This window comes from Nicotiana sylvestris, chromosome 12 (assembly GCF_000393655.2).
Source record: "Nicotiana sylvestris chromosome 12, ASM39365v2, whole genome shotgun sequence".
NCBI lineage: Eukaryota > Viridiplantae > Streptophyta > Magnoliopsida > Solanales > Solanaceae > Nicotiana > Nicotiana sylvestris.
This window is the reverse complement of record NC_091068.1, coordinates 1,470,179-1,487,225: the sequence shown is the minus strand read 5'-3', so window position 1 is coordinate 1,487,225 and position 17,047 is coordinate 1,470,179. Positions and strand designations below refer to the sequence as shown.

Sequence of the window (17,047 nt, the reverse complement as noted above, 5' to 3'; positions counted from 1 at the left end):
GTGAAGTAATAGTGAGAAAGAGAAGAGATCATTATGTTGTCACCCTTGCCGGGCTATTGTTGATTTATTTGTTATCTCCCTTGTCGGGATGTGGATGTTATTGATGTTGTTCCTTTGCCGGGATTCTTATTGCAAATTTCCTTTATTTCCTTGCCCTATTGTTTGTGATTGTTGTTTGGGTGGGGAAGATAGTTAAAGCACGAAGGGTGATACCGTGTATTATTGTGAGGAAAGAGTGTAAGGCACGAAGGGTGATGTCGTGCCGTATGATGTACCATTCCGTGCCGATTTTATTGATTATATGGTGAGGAAAGAGAGTAAAAGCACGAAGGGTGATGCCGTGCACACTTTTATTATATAATTGCTTGGATGAGGACGAGAGTAAAAACACGAAGGGTGATGCCGTGCATTTTGTCAATTTCTGATTCCTTGTTGATATCCGAGTTATGTTGTTCTTTCCTTACTTGATGTCGTTCTATTCAGAATTGTTATCTCCCCCACAACATGCTCCCTCCCCATATTGACTGTTTATTTTTGTATTTCTTTCCACTGTATATATATTTGAACTGCACAGGTTATTTGGTAGTTTGGTCCTAGCCTTGTCACTACTTCGCCGAGGTTAGGCTAGACACTTACCAGCACATGGGGTCGGTTGTGCTGATACTACACTCTGCACTATGTGCAGATCCCAGAGTAGCTTTTGGACCGTAGTGTAGAGGCTACCTTCAGTCCACGAGGAGATCCAAGGTAGACCTGCAGACGTCCGTAGGCCCTGGCGTCTCCTCTATTCCTATTTCCTATTTCATTTTCATTTTATTTAGAAATAGTGTATTGTCATTTTCTTCATACCTTGTGTGTAGTAAATCTTAGACCATTGTGACACTATGACACCAGGTTTTGGGTGTTTTAGGTTTTAAGAGTTGTAATAGATGCATATTTCAGATATTTAGTTGTTATCTTCCGCTTAATTACTTAAAGTTCCGTTGTTTTCATGTTATCATCTTATATTTATTTTAAAAAAATAATTGAGTAATGAGATAAGTAGTTAAATGATTAGCTTGCCTCGCTCACATTAGTAGGTGTCATCACGACTCTCGAGGGTGGGAAATCCAAGTCGTGACAAGTTGGTATCAGAGCTATAGGTTACATGGGTCTCACAGCCCATAGACAAACTTAGTAGAGTCTGAGGGATCGGTACGGAGACGTTTGTATTTATCCCCCAGAGGCTACAGAGTTAGAAAAAACTTCACATTTATTCTTTCATGTCTTGCGGTTTGGTTTCTTAATGCTAATTGAATTTCCACTCTGTTCTTTCGCAGATGGCGAGAACACGCGCTTCCTCATCCACTGACCAGCAGCCCGAGCCCCCAGCAGCAACTCCCATGAGGGGCAGAGGGTGAGACCGAGGTAGGGGCAAAGCTCAACCCCGAGCAGCAGCACCAACGGCGGAGCCTCAGGTTGACTTTGATGATGAGGTTCTGGCCCCAGTAGTTCCGGTGGGCCCAGATCAGGTCCTAGAGGGTTTTATTGCTACCCTAGTTCTTCAGGATGCTCTGGTCCGTCTGGTGGGCCTCATGGAGAGTGTCACCCGAGCAGGCTTGCTTCCTGTAGCACCAGCCGTCTCTCAGGCTGGAGGAGGAAACAAGACTCATTCTACTCGCACTCCGGAGTAGATAGCTCCCCAGATTCAGACTCCAGCGATTGAAGCAGTTCAGCCGGGTGTGGTAGCTCAGACCGATGATGGAGCAGCTATGTTTGCCGATGCTTTGTGGAGGTTGGATAGGTTCACCAAGCTCTTCACTACTACTTTCAGCGGTGCATCTTCTGAGGATCCCCAAGATTATCTAGACAGTTGTCACGAGGTTCTTAGGAACATAGGGATAGTTGAGACCAATGGGGTCGATTTTTCTACTTTTCACTTATCTGGATCCACCAAGACTTGGTGGAGAGATTATTGCTTAGCTAGACCAGCCGGATCGCCAGCTTTGACTTGGGAGCAGTTTACGCAGCTATTTCTGAAGAAGTTTCTCCCTATTACTCAGAGAGAGGCCTATCGGAGACAGTTTGAGCGTCTCCAGCAGGGTTCTATGACTGTTACCCAGTATGAGACTAGGTTCATCGACTTGGATCGTCATGCCCTTGTTATACTTCCTACCGAGAGAGAGAGAGGGTGAAGAGGTTTATTGACGGTCTTATTCAGCCGATTCGTCTTCACATGGTTAGGGAGGCTGGGAGTGAGATTACTTTTCAGGAGGTAGCCAATGTGATCCGTAGAGTGGAGATGATTCTGTCACAGGGAGGTGGTCATGGGTTGGACAAGAGGCCCCATCATTCAGGCCAATTCAGTGGTACCTCGTTTGGAGGTAGGGATTCATATGGTAGAGGCCATCCTCCTAGGCCTTTTCAGTCAGTACTTCAAGTTTCTCATGGTGCTTCAGGTAGCCATTGTCCTCAGATGCAGTATTCTGAGCAGCAGTCCTATAGTGCACCACTAACTCCTATCAGTGCACCGCTGTTCCAAAGTTTTCGGTATGGTCATTCAGGTCGTAAAGGTCAGCAGTCTCAGCAGCCGAAGGCTTGCTACACTTGTGGTGATACAGGTCACATTGTTAGGTTTTGCCCTCGAGAATCGAATAGCTCTCAGCATTAGGGTTCTCGTGCCATGGTACAGGCACCATGTGTTCCACATCCCGCTTAACCAGCTAGATGTGGGGGTAGAGGTGGAGGTAGAGGCGCTAGAGGTGGAGCTCAGGTCACTAGAGGTGGAGGCCAGCCAGCAGCAGGCCGTCCCAAAGATGCAGTTCAGGGTAGCGGGGCCTAGACCCAATGTTATGCTCTTCCAGACAGGCCCGAGGCTGAGGCTTCAGATGCGGTTATTACAGGTATGGTTCTGGTTTGTGATAGAGATGCTTCAGTGTTATTTGATCCAGGGTCTACATACTCGTATGTGTCATCTTATTTTGCACCGTATCTGGTCATGCCTAGTGATTCTTTGAGTGCTCATGTTTATGTGTCTACACCGATGGGTGATTCTATTGTGGTAGATCGAGTCCATCGTTCATGTATAGTTATGATTGGGGGTCTTGAGACTCGTATAGATTTACTTCTTTTGGATATGGTTGATTTTGATGTCATATTGGGGATGGACTGCTTATCACATTACCACATTATCTTGGACTGTCATGTCAAGAGTGTGACCTTAGCCTTGTCGGGTTTACCTCGTTTAGAGTGGAGAGGGACTCCTGGTCATTCTACCCACAGTGTTATCTCGTATGTGAAGGCTCGTCGTATGGTCGAGAAGGGGTGTTTGGCCTATTTGGAATATGTTTGTGATTCTAGTGGTGAGGTCCCTTCTATTGATTATGTGTCCATTGTTCGTGAGTTTCCTGAGGTTTTCCCTTCAAACCTGCCGGGTATGCCACCCGACAGATACATTGACTTTTGCATTGATTTGGCTCCGGGCACTAAACCCATTTCTATCCCGCCATATTGTATAGCCCTGCCTGAGTTGAAAGAGTTGAAGGAACAGTTGCAAGACTTGCTTGAGAAGGGTTTCATTAGGCTGAGTGTTTCGCCTTGGGGTGCGCCAGTGTTTTTTGTTAAAAAGAAGGATGGATCGATGAGAATGTGTATTGATTACCGACAGATAAACAAGGTTACAATCAAGAATAAGTATCCATTACCGAGGATTGATGATTTATTTGATTAGCTTCAGAGTGCCAAGGTATTTTCAAAGATTGATTTGAGATCTGGCTACCATCAGTTGAGGATTAGGGCATCTAATGTCCCTAAGACAGCTTTCCGCACTCGGTACGGGCATTATGAGTTCTTTGTTATGTCATTCGGGTTGACAAATGCCCCAGCAATTTTTATGGATTTAATGAACTGAGTATTCAGGCCTTATTTGGATTTGTTCGTGATAGTCTTTATTGATGATATTTTGATATACTCCCGCAGTCGGGAGGAGCACTAGCAGCATGTAGTTCTTCAGACTTTGAGGAATAGTCAGTTGTATGCTAAATTTTCAAAATGTGAGTTCTGATTGAGTTTAGTTGCATTTCTGGGTCATGTTGTATTAGAAGAGGGTATTCAGGTTGATCCGAAGAAGATTGAGGCAGTCAAGAACTGGCCTAGATCAGCATCAGCTACAGAGATTCGGAGTATATTGGGATTGGCAGGCTACTATCGTCGGTTCATGGAGGAGTTTTCGTCTATTGCAGCCCCGATGACCAGGTTGACCCAGAAGGGTGCCCAGTTCAGATGGTCGAACGAGTGTGAGGCGAGTTTTCAAAAGCTCAAGACATCTCTGACTAAGGCACCGGTGTTGGCTTTGCCCACAAGTTCAGGGCCTTATACAGTCTATTGTGATGCATCTCGAATTGGACTTAGTACAGTGTTGATGCAGGATGGCAAGGTCATTGCCTATGCTTCACGATAGTTGAAGATTCATGAGAAGAACTATCCGGTTCATGATTTGGAGTTGGCAGCCATTGTTCACGCGTTGAAGATTTGGAGGCATTATCTGTATGGCGTGGCATGTGAGGTGTTCACGGATCACAAGAGTCTGCAGTATTTGTTCAAGCAAAAGGAGTTGAATTTGAGGCAGGGGATGTGGTTGGAGTTGTTGAAAGATTATGATATCACCATCTTATATCACCGGGGAAAGGCCAATGTGGTGGCCGATGCTTTGAGTAGGAAGTCATCCAGTATGGGCAGTCTTGCTTATATTCCAGTCGGTGAGAGACCGCTTGCTTTGGATGTTCAGGCTTTGGCCAATCAGTTCGTGAGGTTGGATGTTTCTGAGCCCAGCCGTGTGTTAGCTTGCATAGTCGCTCGTTATTCATGATTGGAGTGTATCCGTGAGCGGCAATATGATGATCCTCATTTGTGTATCCTTAGAGACACGGTGCAGCACGAAGGTTCCAAGCAGGTTACCTTAGGTGATGATGGAGTTTTGAGATTGCAGGGTCGAGTTTGTGTGCCTAATGTAGATGGGCTTCGAGAATTGATTTTAGAGGAGGCCCATAGTTCCCGGTACTCTATTCATCCGGGCGCCGCGAAGATGTATCAGGATTTGCGGCAACATTATTGGCGGCGGATAATGAAGAAGGATATCGTTGCATATGTGGTTCGGTGTTTGAATTGTCAGCAGGTTAAGTACGAGCATCAGAGACCCGATGATGCATTTCAAAAGATTGAGATTCTTGAGTGGAAATGGGAGCGTATCACTATGGACTTCGTTGTTGGTCTCCCACAGACTCAGAGGAAGTTCAATGCAGTGTGGGTTATTGTTGAAAGGTTGACCAAGTCAGCACATTTCATTCCTGTGGCAGTATCCTACTCTTCCGGGAGGTTAGCTGAGATCTATATCCGGGGGATTGTTCGTCTTCATGGTATGCCTGAGTCTATCATCTCGGATCGAGGCAAGCAGTTTACCTCCCATTTCTGGAGAGCAGTTCAGCGAGAGTTGGGCATGCAGGTTGAGTTGAGCACAACATTTCATCCTCAGATGGACGGGCAGTCCGAGCAGACTATGCAGATTTTGGAGGATATGCTCCGAGATTATGCCATTGACTTTGGAGGCTGGTGGGATCAGTTTTTGCCCCTAGCAGAGTTTGCCTACAACAACAACTACTAGTCGAGTATTCAGATGGCTTCGTATGAGGCTTTATATGGCAGGCGATGTCGATCTCTGGTTGGGTGGTTTGAGTCGGAAGATGCTCGGTTGTTGAGTACGGATCTGGTTTAGGATGTCTTGGACAAGGTCAGGATTATTCAGGATAGGCTTCATACAGCTCAGTCCAGGCAAAAGAGTTATACCGGCCGCAAGGTTCGTGATTTGGCATTCATGGTCGGTGAGCGAGTATTGCTTAGAGTGTCGCCTATGAAGGGCGTGATGAGATTTGGTAAGAATGGAAAGGTTAGCCCTAGGTTCATTGGCTTGTTTGAGATTCTTGATCGAATGGGAGATGCGACTTATAGACTTGCATTGCCGTCGAGCTTGTCAGCCGTGCATCCAGTGTTTCATGTGTCCATGCTTCAGAAGTATCACGTCGATCCATCCCACGTGTTAGATTTCAGCACTGTCCAGTTGGACAATGACCTGTCTTATGAGGAGGAGCCGGTAGCTATTCTAGATCGGCAGGTTCGTCAGTTGAGATCGAAGAGTTTTCCTTCTGTTCATATTCAGTGGAGAGGTCAGCCCGCCGAGGCATCGACCTGGGAGTCCGAGTCCGATATGCGGAGCCGTTATCCCCATCTTTTTCCAGACTCAAGTACTTCATTCTTATGTTCGTTCGAGGACGAACAATTGTTTTAGAGGTGGAGAATGTGATGACCTTTGTGTTGCAAGTGAATTCAGTGTTCCGAGGCCTCAAAACCTCCTTTTACCCCACCTTGATTTACGTGCGTGGTCCAAACCTATATCCAGAAAGCCTTCTATGTGAAAATATGAGAAATAAAAATTTTAAAGTAAAAACTTGATTATGGTTGACTTTGGTCAAAATTTTGAGCAAACGGACCCGGATCTGTATCGACGATCCCGGGAGGTCCGCAGAAAAATATGTGACTTGGGCGTATGCCCGAAAATAAATTTCGAGGTCCCAAGCCTTAGAAATCAATTTTTGAAAGAAATTATTTTACTGAATTATCTAAGAAATAAAGAAAAGAATTAATGTTTGAAACCATTGTTATCAGGCCCATATTTGGGTTCCGGAGCCTGGTATAAAGTTGTTATAGTATTTGAAAGATAACTGTGAAATTTGGTGAAAAACAGAGTTTATTTGACGTAAGTTGGACTTCTGGTTGAAGAGTTATGAACTTTGAGAGTACTTGATGAAAATGTTGAGTTTTGAGGTTTAATTCATGATTTTTACATGTTATTTTGATGATGTGATCACATGAGTAGGTCCATACGATGTTTTCGAGTTAGTATGCACACTTGGTTTGGAGTTCCGAGGGCTCGGGTGAGTTTCAGGTAAGTTCCGAGATGTCTTAGACCTAAAACATAGTTGTTGCAGGCTCAAGGAAGTGGAAGGGCTTTGAACAAACCAGTGCGGTCTGCACAAAATGGAGTGCTGCCGCGGAGGGGCCTGTGCGGTCCGCGGTGAAGAACATTTCACTCGTCCAGCTTCGGAAGCCTATATATTTTGTTCTACAGGAAATTTTGAGAAGATTCAAAAATGAAAGTTGTATCCATTCGTGTCTAGTTTCCAGAAAGGTAAAGAAATCACAATTTGGACAGCTGTAGAGAAAGTTATGACCAAAATACTAAAGCACATCACTGCAGTCCACAGGAAGGGCTGTGCGGCCGCAGTCGATTTTGTGCGGTCCGCACAGTGGGTTTGAGAGAGGTATATTTAGATGGGATTTTAAGTTATTTTTTATTTTTCAAAACCCCAAGAACATAAAAGATGATTTTTCAAACAACCTTTCTTCTCCAAAACGTTGGTAAGTGATTTCTAACTCATTTTCTTCACTCCTTAACATCTTTTAACATGATTTCAACTCAAAATCAATGATTTTCATGGGAGAAATTGAGTGTTTTGGGTAGAACCTAGTTTTTTCAAAAAAATTGGGAATTTGGACCTTGATTTGAGGTCTGATTTCAAAATAAATTATATACTTGAGTTCGTGGGGGAATGGGTAATCGGGTTTTGGTTCGAACCTCGGGTTTTGACCATGTGGGCCCGGGGCGATTTTTTACTTTTGGGTAAAACTTTAGAAAACTCATTTTTATGCATTCAAATTGATTCATTTAGCGTTTATTGATGTAATTAAGTAACTTGTGACTAGATACGAGCGAATTATTGAATTGTGTTCGTGGCATCGAGATAAGTGTTTGGTCTAACCTTAGCTTGAGGGATTAGGAGTTGAATCTTACTTTCTATGTGGTAATTGTTGAGTATGACGTATAGGCATGGGGTGACGAGTATCTATACGTTGGTGTCTAGCATGCCCGTGTGTCTTTATATTGTGATTATCATGACTTTGTTGTATCTTTCATGCCTTGGTGATGGTTTCTAATTGTTGTATAAAGTTCGTGAAAAGAATTGTGACCTATGAACATTGAGGAGCGTTGGCTCAAGTTGTATAATGAATTGTGAAAGTATAAGTGACAATTGAACTTTTAGAGCATTGGCTTGAGTTGTGAAATGAATTGTGAAGGTATAAGTGATAATTGAACCTCTAGAGCATTTGATCGAGTTGTGAAGTGAATTGTGAAGTAACAGTGAGAAAGAGAAGAGATCATTATGTTGTCACCTTTGCCGGGCTATTGTTGATTTATTTGTTATCTCCTTTGTCGGGATTTGGAAGTTATTGATGTTGTTCCCTTGCCGGGATTCTTATTGCAAATTTCCTTTATTTCCTTGCCCTATTGTTTGTGATTGTTGTTTGGGGTGAGGAAGAGAGTTAAAGCACGAAGGGTGATGCCATGTATTATTGTGAGGAAAGAGTGTAAAGCACGAAGGGTGATGCCGTGCCGCACGATGTACCATTCCATGCCGATTTTATTGATTATATGGTGAGAAAAGAGAGTAAAAGCACGAAGGGTGATGCAGTGCACACTTTTATTATATAATTGCTTGGGTGAGGACGAGAGTAAAAGCACGAATGGTGATGCTGTGCATTTGTCGATTTCTGATTCCTTGTTGATATTCAAGTTATGTTGTTCTTTCATTACTTGATGTCTTTCTTTTCGGAATTGTTATCTCCCCCACAACATGCTCCCCCCATATTGACTGTTTATTTTTGTATTTCTTTCCGCTGTATATGTATTTGAGTTGCACAGATTATTTGGTAGTCTGGTCCTAGCCTCGTCACTACTTCACCGAGGTTAGGCTGGACACTTACCAGCACATGGGGTTGGTTGTGCTAATACTACATTCTGCACTATGTGTAGATCCCGGTGCAGCTTTTGGACCGTAGTGTGGAGGCTACCTTCAGTCCACGCGGAGATCCAAGGTAGACCTGCAAGAGTCCGCAGGCCCTGGCGTCTCCTCTATTCCTATTTCCTGTTTCATTTTCCTTTTATTCAGAAAAAGTGTATTGTCATTTTCTTCAGACTTTGTATGCAGTAAATCTTAGACCGTCTGTGACAATGTGATGCCGGGTTTTGGGTGTTTTAGGTTTTAAGAGTTGTAATATATGCAAATTTCAGATATTTAGCTGTTATCTTTTGCTTAATTATTTAAAGTTCTGTTGTTTTCATGTTATCGTTTTATATTTGTTTTAAATAAATAATTGAGTAATGAAATAAGTAGTTAAATAATTGGCTTGCCTAGCTAATAGACGCCATCACGACTCCCGAGGGTGGGAAATTCGGGTTATGATAATAGGATGTTCAATTCTCATATGTCTACTAAGTGTCCCAGTCCCCTTAATTGTTCTCTAGTCTTATGTTTTAAAATATCATTACAAAGTTTGTATTTAACTCTATTAGTACCTTCTATTTCGTCAAAAAATTTCCAAACCTTACTTCTTTTTCTCCAATTAGTAGTCAGGGTCACAGGTGGTCTATTACTAGCACCACGACCACCACTCCTGCTACCAGCTCCAACACTACTAGATGTAAGTGGTATCTTATCTTCCATTTCTAATTCATTATATTCTTACCGAAATTTTTCTGTAATTGTTCATAATCTCTATTACTATCAGGTAATGTTTCAGGAATATGTGTAGATTCATTTAAAGTACTACCAGATGCTGAAGCAAAAGTATTACCTCTTTTTTTATTTCCCCGGTTAATAACCTTATTACAAACTCTTTTTGCAGTATTAAACATATTGTAAAAATGTAACTACTAGCAAAAATTAAATATGCAAATAAAATAGGAAATAAGAGAAAGAGTGGAGGGAGTGCGCCAAATTCGACAATAAATTGAACACTTGATGATTTTGCAACTCCAATGTTACCCCGAAAAAACGTCAATTGTTCAAACTTTAACCCAGTCAGTAATATTATATAATACGATAAATGAAATTCCCAAAAAAGAAATGAGAGCCAAATACTTAATTGCATTTTAAGTGAAGAATGATAATTGAGAATATGAGTTTGAGAAATGAGAGATAAATGAAGAAATGAAGAAGAGGGGGTGTATTTGTAGTTTTTCAAATGGCTAATTAGGTAATTACAAAAGATGTTATTTTTTTTTTAAAAAAAGGCCCAAAATGGGATATTTGTGCAAATTTGCCGTTGGGCAACGACCCCAAGGGTCAGAAGACCCTTGCCAATGGTCAGAAAAAGTCAGGCCCCATTTAAAATAAAAAATGAAAGTAGCCTTTATATCGGTCTGGGCCGGTTAATCGATTCTACAGTAAATCTCGTTGATCGGATTTGACCGGACCGGTTAACTGGTTGCCCCAAGATAAACGGACCAACCCCGCTTACCCTATTAACCCAACCCACTCGGCCCCCTTTGTACCGGTTCGGGCCGGTTCCGGTTTCAACCGGTCTGGATCGGTCCGGAAGCGGGCTAACCCGACCCGTTAGACACCCTTAATAAAAAGAGATGATAAACATTTTTTGAAGTATGTATTTTTTAAAACTCTTAGCTTGGAAATGATTCATAAATTACTTAGTAAGATATACAATATATTACTAATAATTTTCTTGCACATTAAACGTAACCTATTATATTTTAAAATTGTACTCCTAATTTTATTTATGTAGAATTTTTTTATTTTTATTTACATTTTCTTAGTGTCTCGCTTCAAATTATCATGAATTTGCGTGTTAATGTTGAATCCTTGTTACTCGTTATAAGTGAATTCTCCCATTGAGAATGAAAAGATTGCAATTATAACTCGCACTCCAAAACATTAGTCTAATTTTTGAAAGTATAGCATGCATTTGTTTGACCGAGAGAGGAAATATTCATTGTGTTTTGTGGAGGAGCCTTTTCTCTGTCACACATCTTTCAGTATCTTGAGAGCTGCATAAGCACTTAGGGGCTCATCTAGTTTATAAGTTATGAGTTCACGTAAATTTAGTTGTTCATATCTATACTATATTAAAAGCACGAAGGTCCTTAGCGAAATATCGTTCGTCTTTTTTACCCTTTAAAAATAAATTTTATATTAGACAAAATTGTAATTTGGTTATTATCCTAATATATAGGACTATTTTTTTATTATTAAATATATCCTTATTTGAATTATGTAAGAAGTTCTAACATTAAGGACTCTAAGGTAGGTATTATTTGGGGAAATAGAAGTAATATTACGTTTCTTTTCCTTGTGTATTCGACGACAAATTTCAACAAAAATACGTTTCACATTCATTCTTCTTATATTGGGGAACTTATATAATTAATTATAACACAAATTTGATAAAGAAAATAATATATTGTTCGAATAGGAAAAAAGTTCAAAAATAATTTATATATTCTATTATTTGCACGTGTACCTATATCAATAAATATATAATTTTTAATAAATATGTAAATATTATTAAATAATATAGTTGAGTTATTGAAAAAATGTTAAAAAATATAAATTCCTAAAAATAATGAATATTAATCTCACTTAGCTAGCTCAGTAAAATTATTGATAGAGCTAGCTTAGTGAGATTAACATTCGTTATTTTCAGGAATTTTTAATTTTTAATATTTATTCAATAAGTCAAACACAATATTTAATAATATTTACGTAATTTTTAAAAATTACACTAATATAAAATAATATTTACGTAACTTACGTAGTAATAATTACACTAATATTTACGTAATTTACGTAAGTACACGCGCAAAGCGCGTACCCTAAGACTAGTATATATAAAATAAAGAAATCCACTAATATCTATAATTTTTTTAATTGTGAATTCAATTGTTATTATATATTAATTTGATGCTATTGTAAAGACTCATTAATTTTAAATCCTGGACGAGTTCGTAAATACTTTTCATTGAAGTTGTTCACAATCATAGGTGGTGAAGTGAGAAAATTTCTAGATGCATGTAAATGTGTAAGCAACTTCTTTTGTGGAAATACTCTGACCAGAACCAAATTATTTGCTAAAGTGATGTTTATAGCAAAGGTAAGAGTAGGGGTGTTCATGGTTCGATTTGGATCATTTTTTCTTTAAAAAGAAGCTAAACCAACTAAGTCGATTTTTTAAATATTAGAACCAAATCAAACCAATTAAGTTGGTTTTTTCTTGATTGAGTTTATGTCGGTTTTTCGGTTTTTTCGGTTATTTGTCAGTTTTTTCTTAAATATAAGACATACACTACCAAACACACATTTTGGCGACCACATTTTCAACGTAACACTATCAAATCAATTGTCCTTTGAGAAATCTATTATTTACCAAGATATATTGATGATAATTGAATCAAATAGTGATGAATAATTTAAGGACTCAATTAAAAATATATTATTTTTAACATGAAATAGATTCTTACACTTAAAAGAAAACTACCAATTAAACTAGAATATAAAGGTAAAGACTTGTACTAAAAGTGCAAACGATTAATATTTACTATAAATTTTTTAAAACTTTGTATAAAAATATACATATATATAGGTGTAATAATAATTTTAAAATAGCTACTCCTATATTCGGTTTGGTTCGGTTTTTTTAATTAAAAACCAAACCAAACCAAATTTAATCGGTTTTTAAATTTTAAAACCAAAACCAAACCAAACCAAAAAATATTAATTTTTTTGGTCAGTTTGATTTGGTTTTCGATTTGGTTCGGGTTTTCGGATTTTTATGAACACCCTCAGGTAAGAGTCCTAGCTACATTTGAAATGAATGACCAATTACAGTTGCTTCCTATGTTCTTTTATGGTCTAAATGATCGGCTATACCAAGTCTAAAAATAGAAGCTTTGATTATTTTTCTCTTATTTTCTTCTTATATAGTGCCACATTTCATTTGTGGGGTATAAGTTGGAATCATAGCATGGCAATTTTGACGATTAAGGGATTAAATTGATGTCATTTAATATAGCACACCACTTAAGCTAAAATACAGTAAGATCTCTCTATAATAGTATCGCTATATAACAGTCATGCACTGTAAAAGCTAAGTTTTTATGGAATCTATTTTTATGATATGTTATAATATATGTTCTCTATAACAACATTTCACGATAATAACCAAAAAAATCCGGAACAAATAAGATTGTTATAGAGAGGTTTGACTGTATTTCAATCTCGAAAATCCTACTATTATACCTCAACCTTTTAATAAGTTTTTTGTTTCATCACAAGCCTATTATTATACTTTTATTACAAATCTTTTGTCAATATAACAAATTTTGCTTCAGAAAACCTTGCTCATAGGATTTTGAGAAAATAATACTCCCTCGGTCCACTTTAATTAATTTTTTTCATGTTTTTATGCATATCAAGGAATCCACATTTTAGCATTAATAACAATAAAATTGACCATATTAACCTTAATTTGTTAATTAGAACTCTAGCAAATTAAATACTCCTAGGTTCTTCACTTTAAAGGTAGCTTTGGAAAAAAGATGTTGATTCCTTTTAAATATCTGGGAAAATAAATAAATATTATGAACGACAAAAAAGACCAAAAAATTAATTAAAGCGACCGGAGGAAGTAGTAAACACTAAGTTCGTTCGATCAATTTATGAGAAAGAGTCATACTTCTTCCAGAAGTTTTTTTTGTTGCTTCCAAACATAGTTGTGACGACTTAGAGATAAATCTATTCTATTTTTATGCAATAATCCCCCAATACCTAAGAATTATAACGGGTTGTTTGGTTTATCACATTAACAAAATTAATTCCAACATAAAATTTTGCGTAAGTACTACAATGTTTAGTTCATAACTTAATAAAGCGTTAGATTGGCCTATTAAACTCTATTGCTAATATAGGCATAAATTATGCGAAAGTTTATGTATTATTTTATGCTAGATAAAATATGAGAAAAAATACATGTATTAGCAATAACAATATATGAATTATAGCAGCTAAAGAAAAAAAAAACCTTTTAAATTAAGCAATTTCCACACAACAACTCCTACGTACATTATTATTTACTGCATAATAATCTCTTTATAATTAAGCTAGCATGCGCAATCACTAAGATTCATTTTTTTCGAAAATTTTTCACTTTTTTCCAAATCATTATTTAGCAGTGAAATTTTTTATTTTTACTTGAAGATGAATTTCGAAATTTTTCAAAAATTTGGAAAATTTCAAAAAGCTATTTTTCAAAAATTTCACTTGAAATCACTCATAAAAATTTCAAAAACAATCCAAAATTATATTTATATCCAAACACAATTCTAATTTTCAAAAATCATTTTCACTTGAATTTTTTTTCCACTTTTTCCGAAATTTTACAATTTTTGTGTCCAAAAGTGGTAAAATTTTACAATTTTTATGTCGAAGGAGAGCCTTGGCGTAACTAGTAAAGTTGCTACCATGTGACCAGGAGGTCACAGGTTCAAGCCGTGGAAACAACCTCTTGCAGAAATGCAGGGTAAGCATGCATACAATAGACCCTTGTGGTCCGGCTCTTCCCCGGACCCCGCGCATAACGGGAGCTTAGTGCACCGGACTGTCATTTTATGTCCAAAAGTGAAATTAAACAATTAGATTAATGCTAATCTCTAATATAATTGCTAAAATAACCATTCATCAGCAGAAGCTTCCATGACTATAATATTATTATATTATATTCATAAAAGAAGAAGACAATAATTTTTCAAAACAATTAAACCTCATGTCCTACACCAAGTCAATATTCAAAGCCGTGCTAACGCGGTTATTACACTATAGTCATAAATAAAGACTTCTGCATTTATATATATACTCTCAATCTCATAGCAAAATTATCATAATCAATATTCCAAAATTCCCAAAAATGTCTCCACCTCAATCTCCAAATTCCACCATGAATGAATCTAGAGATCAAGTTCGTCCTTTGGCACCTGCATCTCATCGTATACACGTAGAAAACGAAGAAGGTATTAATTCCACGTTCATGTCCAATATGGAGTTAGCCAAAAAACGACGTCGTAAAAGGTGCATAAATTGTTGCAGTTGTTGTGGAGTTACAACAATAATCATAGTTGTAATCATCATAATTCTTGCATTCACCGTTTTTAAAGCAAAAGATCCTACGATAAGGATGAATTCAATCAAATTCACGGGCTTGAGTTCTCTCACTAGTAGTTCAAATCTTCAAACCAACGTCAACATAACTGTCTCTGCAGATCTCTCTATTAAAAACCCTAACGCGGTCTCGTTGAAGTTTAACGGCGCAACTACTAGTCTGATGTATGATGACAGGGTGATCGCAGAAGCGTTTACGCCGCCGGGGAATGCTAAGGCCCGACGGACTTTTCAAATGACCGTGAATGTCACGGTCATGGTTGAGAAATTAGTGGGAATTCCTCGACTAGCGAGTGATTTGGTGGCAAGAGAATTGCCTTTGAGTATGTCAACAAGTATTAAAGGAAGAGTCAAGATTGTGGTGATTAAGAAGAGTGTTGGAATAAGAATGAATTGTAGTATGGTAGTTGATTTACAAACGCAAGAAGTTAAGAATATGGATTGCAAAAGAAAAGTTTCTCTATAGTAGACAGAGGTTGAGTCAGGATTTCAAGCTTATGAGTTCGAGATTCTAATCGTTTTAAGATAGTGGCTTCTAAATTAATAATTTATTCATATTCAATGGATATTTCAAGACAAATATAGGGTTCGAACCAAAGCTACTGGGTTCGACCGAACCCGCTCCCGACACTCTAGCTCCGCCCTTGATAGTAGAAAGAGTTACTAGGAGTCGAACTTGTGGTGTTATAGTTTGAATTGTGACACCTTGATCATTGAACAATTTCAGATATTCGAGTTTAATAGCTAGCTAGTTTTTATGTCTATGGTAGTACACCAGTTGAGATTATAGTCGAGGGATGTTTAAAGATTTTAATTACATTGTTCACTATTTTATTAATTTGTTTGAAATTTTTGTGTGATGACTGAATAAAGTTTGAAATATGATTTAGCATCTTATATTAGCTGAATTTTGATGCTCATTTTTGGAAACATTATTTTTTAATCTTATTCATGGATATTTAAGGAGATACAAAAATGGAAATCCTTTGATTATTTTCTTTTCACTTAGTTAACTGGTAATTGAGAAGGCATGATATGGGCAACATAGCATTTCAACTTGTTATACTGCAGTTGAAATTTTTTGCAGTTAAAATTTGAGGTAAAATAATTCAGACACAAGGACATAGGCGGAGCTAAGATTTTGCGTCTATGGGTTCTTTGTTTTTTGGTTTTCTGTTGTCAAAGGCAGATGTAATATTTAAACTTTATGGGTTCCTATATTAATACCAAGTAAATTTATAATAATAATTGGGGTCACAATTAAATATTTATAAATATTTAATTGACTTCTTAATATATAAACAAGGTTTAAGCAAAAGCTACTGTATTCCCGTGAACTCATACACTGTAGTCTAGATCCGCCACTGTCTACCATCACCTTCTTAATTTCTTGGATTGGGTTTTTGGGGTCACAATTAGGGCAGAGTTAGAGGGGCGTTCCTTGATCGAAAAATTATACTATATATATAGATACAAAGTCAAAACTATTTTTATGTATATATAGTAGATGATATTGAATAAAAATCTCATTAACACAACTCAGAAGCCATTTGTTTCTTTATATTTTGAATCTTTTTAGCGAAAAATCTTTGACTGCTTGCGTTGTAATTATATTAATGTCTCAAAGTCTTGAATATCATGGAAAGCTACAACAAATCAAACAAAATACAGGAAAAATCTGTTTAATTGTTTCTATTCCATTTTATTGGCATTCTTATATTATCCACAACAATGGTTTACTTTTATTTTGGCTAATAACTCTTTGTGTATGATTCTTTTATATCTGATTTTTAGCTCCACTACCACAAGTTCAACTTTTATGTTATCCATACATATTAGCCCTTCTAAATTGCCAGTTAACTATGTGAAAAAACAAAGAATCAAAGGATTTTCATTTTTGTGTCTCTTTAAGTGTCTTTTTATCAGAATATGAATTATTTTATTTTTAAAAT

At 37.6% G+C, this 17,047-nt stretch overlaps 1 protein-coding gene across 1 annotated transcript; it reads left to right on the top strand.

Moving 5' to 3' along the window:
- Positions 1 to 14,844: 14,844 nt before the first annotated feature.
- LOC104216072 (late embryogenesis abundant protein At1g64065-like) lies at positions 14,845 to 15,561 on the top strand. Its single transcript, XM_009766036.2, has one exon. It carries the CDS (start codon positions 14,845 to 14,847, stop codon positions 15,559 to 15,561), a length of 717 nt encoding a protein of 238 aa, XP_009764338.1.
- Positions 15,562 to 17,047: the final 1,486 nt, after the last annotated feature.